The following is a 21,234-nucleotide window of genomic DNA, read 5'->3' as shown; positions in this document are numbered from 1 at the left end:
CTCCACCACGTGACTCTACCACATGACTCCACCACGTGACTAGAAATTGTTGAATTGATTTTGGCTGCTCAATGTGGCCCAAATAATATCTACTTCTGTATATGACCATTTCTAACAACAAATCTCAGGGCCAATATGGCCCTCTAGAGATTGTAACAATGCCTTCATTATAAGTCAAAGTTCATGGTCCCTTAACTGGACCCAGCTTTCAGGGCATACATGTACAAGTGTTTGTGATCAGTCATAGTTAATGTTGGTTTTCCTTGGATTCTTACAAATTGTAGCTAAAAATATTTTTTTTTCTTTCTAGAAATCAAGATGGCACATGAGATACATTTAAAGAACAACAAATACCGGCAGTGGGTTAAGGCTGGCCTAGGCTTGGGTTATCTTAAAGAGGGACTTGCGCCATTTTGTGATGACATAGGAAGACAGCAGCACAACGATATTATAAACAAAATACAACAAACAAAGACTCCTCAACCAAACGTACCATGTGGCGCCTGTCAGATAACAACTCTCCAGCCAGACCATGTCCGAGTCTCAAAAGGGATATGTCCCCTCAAACAAGATAAATGTAACTGTTGCTTTCCAAATAATAAGAGACCCTGTCCAAACAATGTATGTGGTGCCATCTATGACAGCATTATACAGTATCATGCATCAATGCCACCGGCACCTTTTTGGAAAAACAGTGATGTCCAACAGTGGTCAACAGAACCGTGGGAGGTTTGCAAATGTTTTATAAATGCTCCTGGGTACAAGGACAAGACATCAGCAGTCGACACTGATTGCACTGGGTTGCTTCATGTTATCATAAATAACAAGTACTTTCATAGTCACATTGGATGCAATGTTACCGGACCAAACAATCTTTTTTCAAAGGTAACTAGATTTGTATACTATAATTATTATGTTTATTTTTAATTTTGAAGAATATTAAGCTTTACTGTAATATTAAGTCTGTTAATTAAGTATAAAAGCAAAAGAGAATATTTTTTACCTTAGTGCAGTTATTGGTTAACTCTTTATTATACCCCCAAAAACGAAGTTTGGGGGGTATATAGGAGTCACCCGGTGGTCGGTTGGTTGGTCGGTCCAGCGGTCCGTTGCATTTTCCTTGTCCGGAGCATAACTTGAAAACTAATGGTTGGAAGTCAATATAACTTCATACAATGGTCAAGCACATTGAGAGGAAGTGCAGTGCACAAGAACCATAACTCTATCTTGACTAATTACAGAGTTATTGCCCTTTGTTACTTTTCCTTGTCTGGAGCATAACTTGAAAACTAATGGTTGGAATTCAAAACAACTCCATACAATTGTCAGGCACAATAAGGGGAAGTGCAGTGCACAAGAACCATAACTCTATCTAAAGTAATTACAGATTTGTTTGCCCTTTGTTAATTTTCCATTGCTTTTTTTGTCCGGACCATAACTTGAAGACTTATGGTTGGAATTCAATATAATTTTATACAATGGTCAAGCACATTGAGTGGAAGTGAATTGCACAAGAACCATAACTCTATCTTGACTGATTACAGAGTGACTGCCCTTTGTTACTTTTCCTTGTCCAGAGCATAACTTAAAAACCACTGATTGGAAGTCAAAACAACTTGATAAAATTGTCAAGCACAATAAGGGGAAGTGCAGTGCACAAGAACTATAACTGTATCTAAAGTAATTACAGAGTTATTGCCCTTTGTTACTTTTCCATTGCTTTCTTTTGTCCGGACCATAACTTGAAGACTAATGGTTGGAATTCAATATAACATCATACAATGGTCAAGCACATTGAGAGGAAGTGCAGTGCACAAGAACCATAACTCCATCTTGACTAATTACAGAGTTACTGCCCTTTGTTACTTTTCCTACCAGAGCATAACTTAAAAACTACTGGTTGGAATTCAAAACAACTTCATACAGTTGTCAAGCACAATTAAAGGGGAAGTGCAGTGCACAAGAACCATAACTTAATCTTGACTAATTACAGAGTTATTGCCCTTTGTTACTTTTCCATTGCTTTTTTTTTGTCCGGAGCATGACTTGAAGATAAATGGTTGGAAGTCAATATAATTTCATACAATGGTCAAGCATAGTTAGAGGAAGTGCAGTGCACAAGAACCCTAACTCCATCTTGCCTAATTACAGAGTTATTGCCCTTTGTTACTTTTCCTTGTCTGGAGCATAATTTGAAAACTACTGGATGGAATTCAAAACAACTCCATACAATTGTCAGGCACAATAAGGGGAAGTACACAAGAACCATAACTCTATCTAAAGTAATTACAGATTTGTTTGCCCTTTGTTAATTTTCCATTGCTTTTTTTGTCCGGACCATAACTTGAAGACTTATGGTTGGAATTCAATATAATTTTATACAATGGTCAAGCACATTGAGTGGAAGTGAATTGCACAAGAACCATAACTCTATCTTGACTGATTACAGAGTGACTGCCCTTTGTTACTTTTCCTTGTCCAGAGCATAACTTAAAAACCACTGATTGGAAGTCAAAACAACTTGATAAAATTGTCAAGCACAATAAGGGGAAGTGCAGTGCACAAGAACTATAACTGTATCTAAAGTAATTACAGAGTTATTGCCCTTGTTACTTTTCCATTGCTTTCTTTTGTCCGGACCATAACTTGAAGACTAATGGTTGGAATTCAATATAACATCATACAATGGTCAAGCACATTGAGAGGAAGTGCAGTGCACAAGAACCATAACTCCATCTTGACTAATTACAGAGTTACTGCCCTTTGTTACTTTTCCTACCAGAGCATAACTTAAAAACTACTGGTTGGAATTCAAAACAACTTCATACAGTTGTCAAGCACAATTAAAGGGGAAGTGCAGTGCACAAGAACCATAACTTAATCTTGACTAATTACAGAGTTATTGCCCTTTGTTACTTTTCCATTGCTTTTTTTTGTCCGGAGCATGACTTGAAGATAAATGGTTGGAAGTCAATATAATTTCATACAATGGTCAAGCATAGTTAGAGGAAGTGCAGTGCACAAGAACCCTAACTCCATCTTGCCTAATTACAGAGTTATTGCCCTTTGTTACTTTTCCTTGTCTGGAGCATAATTTGAAAACTACTGGATGGAATTCAATACAACTTCATACAGTTGTCAAGCACATTAAGAGGAAGTGCAGTGCACAAGAACCATAACACGATTTTGACAAATTACAGAGTTATTGCCCTTTGATACTTTTCCTTGTCCAGAGCATAACTTAAAACGTACTGGTTGGAATTCAAAAAAAGTTCATACTATGATCAAGCACAATAAGAGGAAGTGCAGTGCACAAGAACTATAACTATGTACAGAGTAATTATAGAGTTATTGCCCTTTGTTGCTTTTCCATTGCTTTTATCTTGTCCAGAGCATAACTTGAAAACTACTAGTTGCAATTCAATACTTTTTCATACAATGGTCAAGTATATTGAGAGGAAGCACAGTGTACAGAAATCATTAATCTTTCTAGACTTATTTAAAAGTTTTTGCCCTTTGTTGCTTTTTATTGTCCAGTGCATAACTTCAAGATTAATGATTGGAATTCAATGAAACTTCATACAATGGTCAAGGGCAGTAAAATGCCAGTTAAAATCTAATAATGCCAGTAAACATTGCTCTATTTGGCATTTATTTGCAAGTGACTGTTCATTTTGGACGTTTACATAATTGATATCTTCTGAGCTGATGATGATGCTTGGCAACTGCCCGCTGCAGAATCTGATGATGTTTACCTTAAAAATCAATTTTTGGTTGCTCTATTTATTTTTTCTGTGACTATATTTTGATGGACTATTTATAACAGCCAAACACATGTTGTTTTATCAGGGTACAATGTAAATGCGTAGCACTCCTTTGTAAAGTGTTTACTTATAAGCGGAAATATTTATCTAAGTAGATCAGTACCTCTGAGTTTTCTGGCTGTTGGTGTAATCAAGTACAAAATATGCTAAAATTAATTAAAGTCCTAAGAAATTACATTACATGAACAAGTTTTTAACTGTCCATTGTCACCGGTGGGTGTTTCTCTAGTATATCTTATCTGACTCTTAAACAATTGTTATCATTTATAAATTAATGTGCTGAAATGTTTTTATTTCGTTACAAGAAGAGATCTGTGTTTACTAGTGATAAAGAATTGTTTCTGTCATTTAATGGACATGCAGCTTATTAATATTTGTCATACCATAGGTTCAAAATGCCATTGTCATTGTGTATTATTATAATAATAAGATGCATGATAATGGAAATGCCAGTTGACTTCCTCATATTGCCAGTTTAACATTTGATCACTTGCAAAAATTTGCAAGCAGAAATTATTGCTAAATTCTAACCCTGGAAGTGCAGTACACAAGAACCATAACTCTATTTTGGACTAATTACAGTTATTGCCCTTTGTTTCGTTTTAGCTCGACTATTCGATAAGAATAAGTAGAGCTATTGCAGTCACCCGAGCGTCGGCGTTGGCGTCGGCGTAACCACTTATGTTAAAGTTTTTGTAATAGTTCAAATATTTTCAAAGTCCATTGACATATGGCTTTGAAACTTTGCACACTTGTTCACCATCATGACCCCAACCTGTATACAGGATGAGGTAACTCTATCAAGCATTTTGACAGAATTATGCCCCTTTTTCGACTTCGAATTATGTTAAAGTTTTTGTAATAGTTCAAATATTTTCAAAGTCCATAGATATATGGCTTTGAAACTTTGCACACTTGTTCACCATCATGACCCCAACCTGTAGACATGAGGAGGTAACTCTATCAAGCATTTTGACAGAATTATGCCCCTTTTTTGACTTAGAATTCATGTTAAAGTTTTTGTAATAGTTCAAATATTTTCAAAGTCCATAGACATATGGCTTTGAATCTTTGCACACTTGTTCACCATCATGACCCCAACCTGTAAACAGGAGGAGGTAACTGTATCAAGCATTTTTTTTACTATCAAGCACTCAGAATAGTCGAGCGTTGCTGTCCTACCGACAGCTCTTGTTTGTCCTGTGCTTAACTTTAAAACTTGTAGTTGGAATTCAATATAACTTCATACAATGGTCAAGTGCAATAAGAGGAAGTGCAGTGTTCAATAACCATAACTCCATCTTCAGTATTTATAGAGTTATTGTCCTTTGTTCCTTTTCCTTGTCTTTCTGGACTTATTGCAGAGTAATTCAATAAAACTTCATCACTGGCCAACCATATTGAAAGGAAATGCAATATACAAGAACCACAACTATCTTTAATTGCCCACAACCATAAATGTATTTCAATTGTTTTACAATGTATTCTGTTACTAGTAACATCCTCATTTCGGAAGCAGTCTTTCAGGGGTATTAATCACATTTAGTGATAGTTCTAGTTGAATTTTTAGAGTTTACCCATTACCGCACTAAGATGAAATTATATCCATATAACTAATGAGGTTAATGCAGTTTAATTTTGCAAGAGAAACAATTTGCAACAAATGAATAATGATTAAAAATTGTGACGCATAAAGTTGTATTCTTAAATATATTTCAGCAATACAATCTTTTCGCTAACTCTAATTTTTGTGGGAAGGAAACAAAAACTATTACTATTTTAAGCCTCACTGTAAAATGTACAGAAGTAGGTTATTTTGCCTGCTGCACAGTAAATGGGCCAATTGTGTTAGCATCTAAGTCAAAAAATAAAGTTAAACTTACAAGAAAATATTTGCTTCTTTTAAGAACCTTAGGATGCCTGTAACAATATTTTTTGAAAGAAATGATAAGTTTTTGAATACTTTTTTCAAAATATTACATTTTATGTGAACCGTGTGGGTAGGGGACGGATGTTACAAAGATATACTCAAAGTCTGAATATCTTAAAATTTACAATTAAAATTGTATTATTTCTCTTTGTTTTATTAATATATTATGTATTCTATTAAGTGTCACAAATTTTTTTCAGAAAATTCATCTTAGATATAAAAATATTTGCTATTGTCAGTTTTTTTCCCCGCAAAATTAATTTTTCAAACATGTTAGAAACAAAGTAAAATAAACAAGGATAGGTACATCAAATCATACTTATTAATAAATCAAATTTGCAAACACATTTCTTATAAAACAGTAAAAATAATAGGACTTTCTAATGTTTATTTCTTGTCAGATAATCCAGAAATGAATTGCATCAGGGGGACGGATGTTACATTTTTGGGGGGACGGATGTTACACTAGATGTTTAAAGCTCATAGTTAATACTTTGTTTGGTTTTATTTTCAAGTAATAAAATTTCCTAGAGTATTATGTTTATATAGTACAATAAATGTAAAATAATTGAACAAATTATGAGAAAAATGTAGAAATATACCCGACAATTATGGAGTTTCTTACTTTTTGCGTTTCACAATGAAAAGTTGCAATGACTTAGTTTTCTTCCAGTTATCTTACATTTGAATGAACATTGAAATGTTTTGAATAAGATAAGAAAATTGCTAATGAAATAAAATAATCCTTGTTTCCAGATAATGCATTAAAATACTGTGTTAAAGAAAGAATGTCAAACCAACGGTACCTTTCTATACATGAAATCATTTACAAAATACTTTTGTTATATAATAAGATTTATCTTTGTAAAAGATATGATACAGTGTGAAGTAATTGAAACATATGTAAGCTTGAATTTGTCATTACTAAATACACAAATTATAAACAATTAAAAATTTTCATTAAAAAGATTTTAAATTGTTGCCATTAAGTACTATCAATTTGATGAAATTTTAAGTAAATTAATGTGGAATGTCAGCAGCATTATCCAAAGATTTCATTATGATTCAGTGTCATAAGCTCATTATTTCTAACTTTTAATAATAATTCTCTGTGTAAATATTTCAGTGTACATGAACTGCTTAACTATGATCTAATTTGTCATTCAATATAATTTATAGGTTCAAAATAATTTGCGAAAGGGTTCATAAACAATTTTAAACAAAAAACTTTTTTATTTAGGGGAAACCAAAAAAAATCCTTTTCTTAAATTTTTTTTCCACTTTTTTAGGATAACTAAATGGGTCAAAATTAAGAAAATATCTGGAAATTTTGAAGAAAAAGAATTTTTAATCAGGAAAATTGAATTTTGTTTTTTTATTTTGTTTTTTTTTTAAAAATTTTAAAATTAAAATTTTCTTAAGCCTTTAAAATTGAATTAATAAAAATTCCCCTTTTTAAAACTTAAATTTGGAAATTTTTAACATTTCCCTTAAATAAACGGGGCCCCCTCAAACCAGATTTGGGTTTTTCCTCCCCCCTTGTTTTTTCACCCCAAAAAAGGGAAAATCCCCCCAACTGTTTTTTTTAATATATCACCCCTTCCCAAATTTTTAAAATTTACACAGTTTCCCAAATTTAACCCCCTCGTTAACTTCCAATAAAGTGCCAGCCCCTTCTGTGTGTATAGATTAAGGATCCATATCCCACTGTTTTATGAGAGGCTGGGATAGATGATTTGTTAACTATTTAAGGCTAAAGAATTTATGTTTTAACAATGACTAATTTTAATCAAAAAGATACTTTTAACATCTCTACTGTTTACACCTTTTCTGTATATCCTATTTTGGATTTTGTGTTTGTTTCTTCTAGTTATTTTTTTTTTAATACTATTTTATTGCTGTGTGAAACATTCCTAAACAGTTGCAAAACTTACTACTTCTCTAGCATGCGTCATAAGAACAAGTTAAGTTTGAGTATTACTGTAAAAAGAATCATTAGTTCTAATAGTTAATTTCTGTAACATCCGTCCCCTCCTGTACCCTTGGTTTGAAAACACAGAATAACAAAATATTATATTTGTCATAAATTCATATAAGCTTAAATATTATTTTTATAAACGTATTGGCCCATTTGATGTTTAAAAAAACATAATAACTTTATTTCAAAGTAAATAATTTATTTTTTTAGCAAAAAATAATGATTTTTTTCAAAATTAAGGAATTTGGTGTTCACAAATAATAATTTTTATATAAATACATCATTTCAGTCCTTTACTTCCATTATTTCTTCATTTTTCATTGTAACGTTGGTGTTTTAGTGTAAAATTCTCTTTTCAGTTACAGTTTGTTTGAGATTTAATAAGTACCATATATAGGGGGACGGATGTTACGGGGACGGATGTTACACACAACTTTTACATTATTGTATTTTTTTTCTCATTTACATAGAAATTGGCAATTTTTGTAACATTTTCATAGTAAGACTATCAATAGGCACCAGAAACATTGTTTTTTATGAGTATTGTTTTAAAATTGGATATTTTATGAGAGGGGGACGGACGTTACAGTTTTTTCATCACAAATTTTTTTTCACCACTATAATGCATACTATGGTAAAATTGTTTCAAAATTTGTTTTGAAAACACTTTACATATGTTTTTAATTCATATTTCATTAGATTAAGACAATAAAGTACTATTTTATATGTAATTGCTTAAAGGTATACTTGTTTAATTAATAACTGTATTTTGGAAAAACTGATGCATTACGAAAGTCTGATTTTACTAAAATCATCTTAACGATAAAAACTAGGATGATATATACCAAGTATAATATATCATCGGAAAGGTAACTAAATTTTTTATGTGCATGTAAAAAAATTTAAGATATAAATTAGAACAGATAATAGTGGTGTTAATTCAAAAAACACCAAAAAATCAGATGCTAACACATTACATGTAAAATTGGGCATTTTTAGGGTATAAAATGTCCGTATCTTTATTTTGGGTAATGCTATCATAAAAAACTTTTGGGGCACATTTGCAATATAGTTAGTCCTTTGTAAAAACACAAAAAAGTAATTGCAAATGCAAAATATTTTTGGAAAAAGCCTGCATTACATGTATTTTTGAAAAAAATGGCCCATTTACTGTGCAGCAGGCAATTTGTGCTTTATAAGTAAATGCAACACATAAATACCATTACTTCAGTAAAATAATTATAAAATTTATAAAAAAAAAACATTTCTATTCCAATCTGCAGTTTAAACACAATAATAATATTGATTTATATTATGGTAAGTACTTTAAAGTAACTCCTTTATTACAGTTTTAATTCTCAACTTAGAAATTGTGTTTAGTCTTATTGCTGAACACTGTATTTATGTGAATGTTGTATTATTTGTTTTCTGTATATTAGGTACGGCAGTACCGGAACGAGATTTTTCATTCTAGCAATATGGAATTAGAGGAGAGCAAGGCTAATTGTTATATTAATGACATGATAGCTGTATTACAAGATGGTAAGGAACTTTTATATCGACAATGTGCACAACAAGCTGTCGGGAAACTTCAAGATGTAAGTGTACATAATAAATTATAAGTTTGAAACCTTTAAAGAGTTAAATTACCATAACTTGAAATAAGCACATTTTACTAAATTTTCAGAGTTAAATAGAAAAAGTGCTCAAAGTGGTTACTTCATTTTAGTCAAATTTAAGTAACAACTGCCTTGAGTTAACTTATATTAATGAAATCAAATAATTTACCTACAAATACAAAAATACGGATCTAAGCTTGTTAGTAACAGGTAAGAAAAACAAATGTGAAGAAAATAGAAAATTCTGGCAATCAAATGCCTATACCAAACATCCTGCCTTAAAAGCAGATTTTAGAAGCCCTCAGAAAAAGTATGGTAGTTAAAATAAAAAACAGTTGTGATAATTTTGAAATAAAGTTTGACCTTATATATGATATGTTGTATAGAAAAGTAAGTATAATACTATCATAAATCATATAGCTACATTTTTATCTCTGAAAGAAAATGGAACATTATTTTTTCATCAGCTTAAGCAAAAAGACTTCTATGTAACTACTGAATGCTCTGAAGAAATTTTGAAACAAATCAAAGATGAAATGACAAAAATGCGAGAATTTACTGAAAATGCTGCAACTAAAGAGGACTATGAGGAGCTCAAAAATAAATTTATTGAACTTGAAAGACAGTTGGCACAAGAAAGAGAGGGACAACTTGAGGCTGGGAAAGAACAGAAAAGAAAGTTTACTGAACTTGAGGCAGTTTTAACAGAGCAAAAACAGGTAAAAAATGTTTTCCTTTTGTTTGTTTCAAGTTGATATACCAGTACATGTATTCCAATACAACCACGTCCGTCCGTCTGTGCGTCCTCACTACATTCGTGTTCGGACTGTAACTCTGTCATACATTGAGGGATTTTAAAATAACTTGGCAAAATGTCTACCACATCAAGACGATGTGTTGTGTCTAAGAACCACGTCCCTACCTCAAAGGTCAAGGTCACACTATCATTTTGAAGTTTCACATTATCACAATTAGAGTAAATAGGTACACACATACGTGTCTGGACTTAATAACTTTATGCATTGAAGATCCCGGTTGGTATTGCATTTCGATCCCCTGGGGTGGAGGTCGAGGTCAAGGTCATCGTTACTAAATATAGAAAAATGGTTTCCGGACAATAACTAGAGTTAGGAATGAGATATTGTAATCAAACTTGATGTATAGCAAGCTTATTTGAAGACACCGGTTGTGATTTCAATTAATTAAAATAATACTTTGTACACAGTTGATACTTCTTTTTCTATTGGTTGAGTTCAAATATTTTTTTCAGACCACTTAATTTTCAAAAAGTCAAAGTTGCTGATGGGGGTTTTTACTCATCTTCAGTGATGGTTCCAGTTTTGCTTTATCATAGCCTAACAACATGCCAAGTTTTAGGAAATTCTATTGAACAGTTATAATTTAGGCAATATGTGTATAAAACTCCTAAAGCGTCTTTAAAGATAACTTTGATCTGTAACTGAGCTTGACTATCTACAATTCCTTTTAACAACATAAGGGCCAAAACAACAAAATAGATTTTGAACAACCTTTACAGAAGTGATCTTCTTATAGTCCTCTCTAAAAGTAAAATTAATCATGCCCCTTTGAAATCAATGGCCTATCCTTAGGCTACATGGCTAAAGTGAAACATATTTATTATGGCATTGCCTGAGTTATGAAAATCATTAACATGGGTCAAATAGAGCCATGCCTTAGTATCATGTTTATAATTTTTTCTTTAAATAGGAATGTGACTTGACTGAGGTCCTATAAATTATGCCTCTATAATGTTAAACCTTCTAGAAATGGTCACTTAACAAAACGGTCTCTGAAGACAAGGCATGATAAAAATGGAAAATTTATTATCTGTCATCTTTCCTTCGCGGTGGGGAAGTTTTTTCAACTTCATTTATAGAAAATTAATGTTTAATAATTATAACACTGTAATCATCTCGTAAGATGTTCAAATAAAAAATAACTTTCTGATATTTATTAACAAAACAGCTTTGATCCATTACCTACATGTTTTTACATTTTCTCAAATTTTCAAGCTACTGTATTCCGTTACTTTTCCTTGTCCTCGGCAGGTAAAATCTAATATGTGTAAATGTTTTCTGTGGTGATTTTCAATTCAAAGAAACAAACTACATGTAACTGTAACTATTAATTTAATTGCTGATTATAAAAGTTCAAGGTCATTTCAATGCAGTCAAAATATCAACAGTAAAGCGTATACACCATCTCAGTAAGGACAGAGTGTTGCATTATTCTATCTATTATATTGGATAATACATGTCACACCTATAATTAACTTCATTTGCATACGTTAAAAACTGTTTGGGAAATACAGTTCTTCACACATTTATATATTTTGTTATGATTGTTGACACTTGTGAAATCACGAGGCGGCTTTCACTAAAAACACAAACATTTGACAGGTAAGAGCACTTTTAGAATATGTCTGCAGTAAAATCCGTGTTTTACAATTTAAAAGTGGTTGTTTGATGAAAAGATTAATATCATTAACCGTAGCCGATAGTGTTGAGCAAATGTAACTTTGAAATACATTAAAGATATATAGGAAATGCTCTTGGGGGGATTTACAGTGGTCGCTTAAGACAAAATTTGCTTAATACATGTGGTCGCATGGGCAAGTTTAAAGACTGTACTTTACTGATCAAGCTCAAATGCAAGTTTTCATAACTTCATGTTTCAAAAGTAGCAACTCAAGACCTGACTGCAAATAAGAAATCTGAAATAAAAAGGGGTGTATCAATGGGGTAAAGGTAGCATAAATAAAAATGGACTATAGACTCTTAATAAAAGTAAGCGATTGCAGGGACATCCTGGCCCTCTTGTTTAGATATATCGGGACACTGTTTGTTAATGAGAGTGCAAATACCAATATTACTGTATACAATAAATATTTACTAAATAAAACACAATTATTTGTATTATTTTTATGTTGTAGGAGATAGAAAGACTCAAGGAAGAAGATTCTCCTCAACAAAAACAGTTAGAGTTTGAAAAGGCTAAATCAGGTATGTTATATAGAATATGAAAAGGCGAAATCAGGTATGTTATATAGAATATGAAACGGCAAGATCAGGTATGTTATATTGAATATGAAAGGGTGAAATCAGGTACTTTATATAGAATATGAAAAGGCTAGATCAGGTATGTTGTACAGAATTTGAAAAGGCTAGATCAGGTATCTGATAATAAAAAGGCTTAATCAAGGAAGAAGATTCTCCTCAACAAAAACAGTTAGAGTTTGAAAAGGCTAAATCAGGTATGTTATATACAATATGAAAAGGCTAAATCTGGTATGTTATAATATGAAAAAGGCAAAGCCTCAAAGCGAGCTCAATGTACTTTTAACGTGAAATAGTATGAAATAATCGCTCATTTTTATTTCAAATGCAGTTACGAGTGCGTTTGACGTATCACGTACTGTGTTAAATTTGGCTCCGCTCCTGTCGTTAAATGAACAACGAGTTTTGGAAACGTTGATAAAACTTTGTTTGTTTATTTTATTTCACTCTATAATTTTTCAAGCGAAATAAAGATTATTAAAAGTGAAATAAATGTTAAATTTAAAACGTTTGCGACATACTATTAAATGGCGTACTTGATATGATTGTTTTGCACGTGCTGTTTGGCGCTACATTGTGACGTCACGTAAACAATACTTTAAACGTCTGTACAGCGTTAACAACTGAATAAAAGATATTGGTGTTCGGATTCATTTTCTTAGTTAGACCATTTTCTTTCATTCTATATAGTTTTCACAACAAAATTCGACAAAAAAATGTTTTTATTTATCAGATTTTTCAAACAAAATGGCGCCTTCAATTTTCATTTTACATTTTCCGTTTTAAAACTGTCATTCGTTATGTTATCCACAGCTTCCGTTGTTCTGGTTCCCTGTCCAATTATGGTTCCCATAGACGTGCGCGGGTGACCAGTCTACACATCCGTTTTCAGTCAGAATTCCTCAGTTTTTATCGTTATCTTTAAATTCGAAAAGTTGCGATGTGTCCAATTTGGATTTTTAGGCTGTGACTAAAAAAAGGATTGGAGCACCACACTAAATACCGTATTCCGGTATATACCGGACAAGGCGCTTGAATGATAAAATGCTAAAATCTTGTCTTTTTACCCAACGGAATGAACTTTAACAGGTCTAATTCATCTTTTCACACCGAATCAAGTACGATAATCAAGGAAAAATGTAAAATTCGGCGAAAAAAACGATATTTGTCTATTTTGGGATCATGATTTCTGCAAGCGTCTAGAGGTACTGCTCCAATCCTGTATTGAGCTAAATCCGGATTTTTATGCTCCCCGAAAAAATTTCGGGGGAGCATATAGTCGCCGCCTTGTCCGTCCGTCCGTCCGTTCGTCCGTCCGTCCGTCCGTCCGTCCGTCCCCTTTTCTTGTCCGGGACATAACTTTGAAACAACAAGAGGTATCAACATGAAACTTTGTAGGTAGATAGATCTCATTGAGTAGGTGTGCAGTGCACAAGAACCGTACCTCTGCCTTGCCTTATTTTCGAATTATTCCCCTTTGTTTATTTTTACACTTTGAACTTTGTCCGGGACATAAATCTAAAAGTATAAGAGGTATCAACATGAAGCTTTGTAGGTAGATAGATCTCATTGAGTAGGTGTGCAGTGCACAAGAACCGTAACTCTGCCTTGCCTAATTTTTGAATTATTCCCCTTTGTTTATTTTTACACTTTGAACTTTGTCCGGGACATAACTCTTAAAGTATAAGAGGTATCAACATGAAACTTTGTAGGTAGGAAGATCTCATTGAGTAGGTGTGCAGTGCACAAGAACCGTAACTCTGCCTTGCCTAATTTTTGAATTACCCCCCTTTGTTTATTTTACACTTTGAAATTTGTCTGGGACATAACTCTAAGAGTATAAGAGGTATCAACATGAAACTTTGTAGGTAAGAAGATCTCATTGAGTAGGTGTGCAGTGCACAAGAACCGTAACTCTGCCTTGTCTTTTTTTTGAATTACCCCCCTTTGTTTATTTTACACTTTGAACATTATCCGGGATATAACTCTAAAAGTATAAGAGGTATCAACATGAAACTTTGTAGGTAGATAGATCTCATTAAGTAGGTGTGCAGTGCACAAGAACCGTAACTCTGCCTTGCCTAATTTTTGAATTATCCCCCTTTGTTTATTTTACACTTTGAAATTTGTCCGGGACATAACTCTAAAAGTATAAGAGGTATCAACATGAAACTTTGTAGGTAGATAGATCTCATTGAGTAGGTGTACAGTGCACAAGAACCGTAACTCTGCCTTGCCTTATTTTTGAATTATCCCCCTTTGTTTATTTTACACTTTGAACTTTGTGCGGGACATAACTCTAAAAGTATAAGAGGTATCAACATGAAACTTTGTAGGTAGATAGATCTCATTGAGTAGGTGTGCAGTGCACAAGAACCGTAACTCTGCCTTGCCTACTTTTTGAGTTATTGCCCTTTGTTCATTTTGACACTTTGAACTTTTTCTTGGACATTACTCTAAAATTATAAGAGATATCAATATGAAACTTTGTAGATAAATAGGTCTCATTGGTTGGAAGTGCAGTGTTTAAGAATCATTACTCTGCCTTGCCTTATTTTGAAGTAATTGCCATTTGTTTACTTTTACTTTTTGACTTTTGTCCTGGACAATACTTTAAAACTATTAGAGATATCAACATGAAACTTTGTAGGTAGCTAGATATAATTGGATAGAATAGAACATAAACAAAGCCTGGTCTAATTTTGGAGTTATTGCCCTTTGTTCATTTTTACACTTTGACTTTTACCCGGGACATAACTCTGATATCATCAGGAAACTTTATAGATAAATAGATCTCATTGAATAGAAGTGCAGTGCAAAAAACATAACTCCGCTTTGCCTAATTTTGGAGTTTTTGCCTTTGTTCATTTTTTATACTTTCCTGTGTCCAGAACCTTCTCGGGGAGCATCACCCGGTTCAACCGGTTCTTGTTGGACGAAAGTTTTCAAAACCATCACTTAGCAGGTACTCGCGTTACCGTAAAGCTCGCTTTGCGAGCAGGACCTTCGGGCCAGCTCGTCGAGCTCGCTATAAAATATAAAAAGAATTAATCAGGTATGTTATATTATAAAATATGAAAAAGCTTAATCAGGAATGTTACATATGATGTTATATATTATATGAAAAAGGCTAAAGAAGGTATGTTTTTGTGTCGCCTCTACGGAGTAGTGGCGACATATAGGAATCACTTTCCCGTCGTCGTCTGTCCGTCCGTCACAAAACTTGTACAGACTACTCCTCATAAACTACTGGTGCAATTTCATCTAAACTGTATAGGAATGATCAGTACCAAGTGTAGTTATGCATATTGTCAGCATTTTCCGTTTTTGTCAGAGTTATGGCCCTTTAATAATTTTAATTTTTAAAGTTTGTCCGGACTTCCACTCTTATTCCACTTAAGCAATTTCAATGAAACTGAACAGGATTGATCTGTAGCTCAAGTCCTTGTGTATATTGCACGGGTTTTCCGGTTGAAAGATTTTTGCAGAGTTATGGCCCTTTGATAATAAGGTGTTTTTTTCTGTGTGTTGCCAGATACACAAAAGCATGTCCGGACTACTCCTCATAAACTACTGGTGCAATTTTATCCAAACTTTACAGGAATGTTCAGTACCAAGTCTAGTTGTGCGCTGTTCGTCTGTCTGTCCGTCTGTCACAAAACTTATCCCAACATGAAATTGGCCATCATGAGGCGACACATGTGATCACTGATTGCTCTTTATAATAAATGAAAAGACTAAATTAGGTATTTTATGCAGGATATTTAAAGGCTCAATCAGGTATATTATATACTGCAGTCTGCGAAATAAGGCACACTTTGATGCCATACGCGGGAAAAATCCCATTTGAATACTTGTTTGAAATAAACTATGTTTAAACTAAAGTTAAATATATATAAACAGAAAAAGAGAATTTTATTATGCTCCCCGAAAAATTTCGGGGGAGCATATAGTCGTCGGGTTGTCCGTCCGTCCGTCCGTACGTACGTACGTCCCAAATTCGTGTCCGGCCCATAACTTTGTTATTTGAAGTCGGATTTTACAACTATATCACAGAAATGATCACCATATTGAGACGACATGTCGCGCGCAACATTTGGGTCGCTACCTTGAAGGTCAAGGTCACAGCATGACCTTGCAGCAAAATCATGTCCGGTCCATAACTTCATTATTTGAAGTCGGATTTTAAAAATATTTCACAGAAATGATCACCATATTGAGACGATGTGTCGCACGCAACATTTAGGTTGCTACCTTGAAGGTCAAGGTCACAGCATGACCTTGCAGCAAAATCGTGTCCAGTCCAGAAGTCAGATTTTATAAATATTTCACAGAAATGATCACCATATTGAGACGATGTGTCGCGCACAACATTTGGGTCGCTACCTTGAAGGTCAAGGTCACAGCATAACCTTGCAGCAAAGTCGTGTCCTGCCCATCACTTTGTTATTTGAAGTATGATTTTACAACCAATTCACAGAAATGATCACCATATTGAGACGAGGTGTTGCGCCCAACATTTGGGTTGCTACCTTGAAGGTCAAGGTCACAGCTAGACCTGTCAAAAAAGTGTGTCCGGCCCAAAACTTTGTTATTTGAAGTCGGATTTTACAACTATTTAACAGAAATGATCGCCATATTGAGACGATGTGTCACGCGCAAAAATTTGGGTCGCTACCTTAAAGGACAAGGTCACAGCATGACCTTGCAGCAAAATTGTGTCCGGTCAATAACTTCGATATTTGAAGTCGTATTTTAAAAATATTTCACAGAAATGATCACCATATTGAGACGATGTGTCGCGCGCATTGTTTAGGTAGCTACCTTGAAGGTCAAGGTCACAGCATGACCTTGCAGCAAAATCTTGTCCGGCCCATTACTTTGTTATTTGAAGTCGGATTTAAAAACTTTTTCACAGAAATGATCACCATATTGAGACGACATGTCACGCGCAACATTTTGGTCGCTACCTTAAAGGTCAAGGTCACAGCATGACCTTGCAGCAAAATCGTGTCTGGTCCATAACTTTGTTATTGAAAGTCGGATTTTAAAAATATTTCACAGAAGTGATCACCATATTGAGACGCAGGGTCGGGAACATTTGGGTCTCCACCTTGAAGGTCAAGGTCACAGTATGACCTTGCAGCAAAAAGCGTGTACGACCCATAACTTTGTTACTGGAAGTCGGATTTAACAACTATTTCACAGAGATGATCACCATATTGAATCGACATGCCGCATGCAACATTTGGGTCCCTACCTTGAAGGTCAAGGTCATGTCATGACCTTGCAGCAAAATCATGTCCGGCGCATTACTTCATTATTTGAAGTCGGATTTTACAACTATTTCACAAAAATGATCACAATATTGAGACAATGTGTTGTGCACAATATTTGGGTTGTTTTTACACTTTAAACTTTGTCTGTGGCATAACTCTGACACAACAAGAGGTATACCTTCCTGTGTCCAAAACCTAATCGGGGAGGATCACCCGGTTCATCCGGCTCTTGTTTAATAACTGGCTGACTGATATTCTGTGCTTGTGTGCCTAAAGTAAACTGTTGTCTTTATTTTGCACAATAAGTGTTTTGGGCCTGTGATAATCTGTCCATGCAGGTCCATACTAATTTTCTGTATCATTTATTCATTGATTTGTCCTTAACAATTGGATTTCATATAATCATTTAAATTACAGAATGGCGGGAAAAGCTGATAGAACAGTATCACAAAACCCTGCTGCAAGTTCCTACAACACCTTTACAACCAAAAAGTGAAAAATGTAGCTTTAATGAGATTTATATTAGGCCCAAAATAACGAGGGAAATAAAAGGAGAAAAGGGTGAAACAAAGGAGGTGGAGGTTGAAACAATGTCAGAAATCTTCACAAAGGACGGAGTCCCACAAAAATCTGTATATGTTCTAGGAGATGCAGGGTCAGGAAAAACTAGTTTTTGTAAATATCTGGTTAATTGTTGGTGTTTGGCACACAATGAGGCACATGAAGCTGGCAATGAGAACAAAGATGGCAGTGGTAAAACTGAAGGCGACAGTGAAAAACACAGAGGTGACGGTGAAAAACATGGAGCTGGCAATGAAAATATAAATGGCAGTTGTAAACCTAAAGTTGACAGTGAAAAATATGGAGGTGATGGTGAAAAACATGGAGCTGACAATGAAAATGAAGATGGCAGAGGAAAACTTGAATGTGACAGTGAAAAACATGGCAATGAAAATGAAGATGGCAATGGTAAAGCTGAAGGTGACAGTGGTAAACATGGAGGTGACAGTGAAAAACATGCAGGTGAAAGTGAAAAACATGAAGGTGGCACTGAAAAACACAGAGGTGATTTTGAAGAACATGAAAAAAGAGGAAGTGACATTGTAAATGAAGAGTTAAAGGGGGCACATAGTGGAGACATTGAAAACGAAGAGGGCAGTAAGACACATGGAGGTGTTAATGAGAAACGAGGAGACGAAAAACATTTATTAAGACTTTTAAGATTTTTTGGCGGTGACTTAATACACTCCGAATCCGATAGTGACGACTATGATGGTGACTTAACAGACTCTGAATTTGACAGTGATGACTCTGAATATGATAGCAAAAATTATGAAGTTAAATTCAATGGTGTAAAAGAGATGAAGAAATTTGATTTTGTATTTTACATCCCTCTTAGACAGTATCAGAACATTGACACTATCGATGAAATGCTTCAAAAACGTTATCAAATGAAAATGTTAAACACACTTCTTGAAGAGGAATCCTCTAGAGTTATGATTTTACTTGATGGCTTAGATGAATGGTCTTCTGAAAATGTCCCAGAACATAGCATCTTTAAGGAGTACACAATATTAACTACTTCGCGGCCATGGAAATTTCATACATTAAGATCAAGTGATGTGGAGATTGAACAGTCGCTAAATCTGAAAGGGTTTGATTTTAGATGTGAAAGGGAAATGGTAAATAGGACAGTCTCACAATTAAATATAAATAGACATGCTTATAAAAAAGCTAGAGATTGTAGGGAAATGCTAGAAGAAGAGTCTCTGGAAAGTTTAAAACAGGTACCAATTATGCTACAACAACTGATATGTCTATGGTTTGATGGTAAACTCGATAAAACCTCAAGAAGTGCCATCTACACCGGTATGTTAGAATTATTCTTCACCTGGAATGACCTGAAAACTACAGGAACAAGTACTCTACTCATGAAGGGTACCCAGAAAGTAAACCTCCCTCAATATTTAGCCGATAAAACCAAATTAAGATTAAACCGCCATTTCATTTATGAAGTGTCACAGTTGGCTTATGTGACACTATTTAATTTTCCGAAGGATAAATCCTTGACATTTGACATTTGTATGTTTGATGAACTAGAAATATCAGATGAAGTAAGAGAAAATTGCTTGAAACTTGGAATATTGACAGAAGATGAATGTCCAAGTTTTTCTGTATCAGAACCACCCAAGCTCATTGTTCTCTTTTATTCACAAATCAATGCAAGAATTTCTGGCTGCAGTGAATATTTGCATCAATTTCAATGCAAAAAATGGTTTGTCAGATAGTACAGGAAATGTGGAATTAGCCAAGAATTTTATAAATGAAGTTTTTCAGAACTGTTCAACAGTAAATGACATATTAGAGCAATCAAATGTTATCTTTATGCTATGTGGTTTAGAACCTAAATTAGCAACACATGTTTCAAAATACATATATGATACTTTGTCAGAAGACTCTGCTGTTCAGGAATACAGGAGAACAATAAATAGACACAGAGATAGAATACGGATGTTAGTAATTCCTGTTATGCTTTCTGAATATGATATTAGACATATTACTGATATTCAAAGGCTTATTTTTGAGTTAATTGAAGAATGCAATTCATCAGATATTCATGGAAGCCGTCCTGTATTTTATATAGGTGATTTGGTCATTGAAACATTGAGTCGGTATTGTGATATTATTTGTTCAGGTATTGATCAGCAACAAATTGTTCCTGACACTGTTCTGTCTATTAATGTAAATGGCATCAGCACAACAAATGTTCAATTTGCAAAATATTTACCGATGTTTCGTCATCTTGAAAACATTAAAATAACATATGATAATGTTTCAATATTTAGTACACAAAGTGATAGTACACAGAGTAATAAACAAATGATTGATGAGGTAAACAATTGTGTTTCTGAGACAATTAAAGAAAATACTTCAACATTAAAATATCTGTCTCTTGATGATGAATCTTGCACTGACAAGTATTACCCAGTGTATAAAACAGTTGTTAGTAACCTACCTAGTATGATCAATCTTGTAGCAATACGTATGAGTTGTGAATGTGATATGCAAACTATAACAATGAGTCATGATGATACTACTACATTTTGTAATTTTCTTGAGGGAACCAGTCATCTTGAACAAATACATCTTAATGCTGTTAAATGTAGGTGTCGGAAGCAGCATGATGTAAAATTATCAAAACATCAACAACTTCAGTACCTTTATTTGAAAGATACTGTTAGTGTGATCGATGCTGATACTACAAACCTTGAAGTATTTACATTTGGTGAATTGGCAGATAGTTATTATGAGAAAATATTTGATATTATTAGAAAATCTAACAAATTAAAAGAACTTAAATTGTATGGAGAATATATCTTTATAATGGATTTAGATCATACCAACATAACAATGAGACTAGTCACAGTATTACCATTGTTACACAATCTCAGTAAGCTTGAGTTATGTGATTGTAGGTTAACTGATAATATAAATACAGTTACCTTTAGGAAAATGAGAGTTTAAAG

The 21,234-nt window shown here is 33.8% G+C and overlaps 1 protein-coding gene across 1 annotated transcript; it reads left to right on the top strand.

Moving 5' to 3' along the window:
- The first annotated feature begins 33 nt into the window (after positions 1-33).
- LOC132715108 (uncharacterized) lies at positions 34-20,417 on the top strand. The gene is made up of 5 exons (XM_060698094.1): positions 34-885; positions 9,172-9,330; positions 9,819-10,070; positions 12,305-12,374; positions 18,125-20,417. Exons 1-5 carry the CDS (start codon positions 319-321, stop codon positions 19,993-19,995), a joined length of 2,919 nt encoding a protein of 972 aa, XP_060554077.1. The 5' UTR covers positions 34-318; the 3' UTR covers positions 19,996-20,417.
- The last annotated feature ends 817 nt before the right edge of the window (positions 20,418-21,234 follow it).

This window comes from Ruditapes philippinarum, unplaced genomic scaffold (genome assembly GCF_026571515.1).
Source record: "Ruditapes philippinarum isolate M1 unplaced genomic scaffold, ASM2657151v2 ctg9149_1_1_1_1, whole genome shotgun sequence".
NCBI classification, from domain to species: Eukaryota; Metazoa; Mollusca; class Bivalvia; order Venerida; family Veneridae; genus Ruditapes; species Ruditapes philippinarum.
This window is presented reverse-complemented; position numbering and strand designations above follow the sequence as displayed.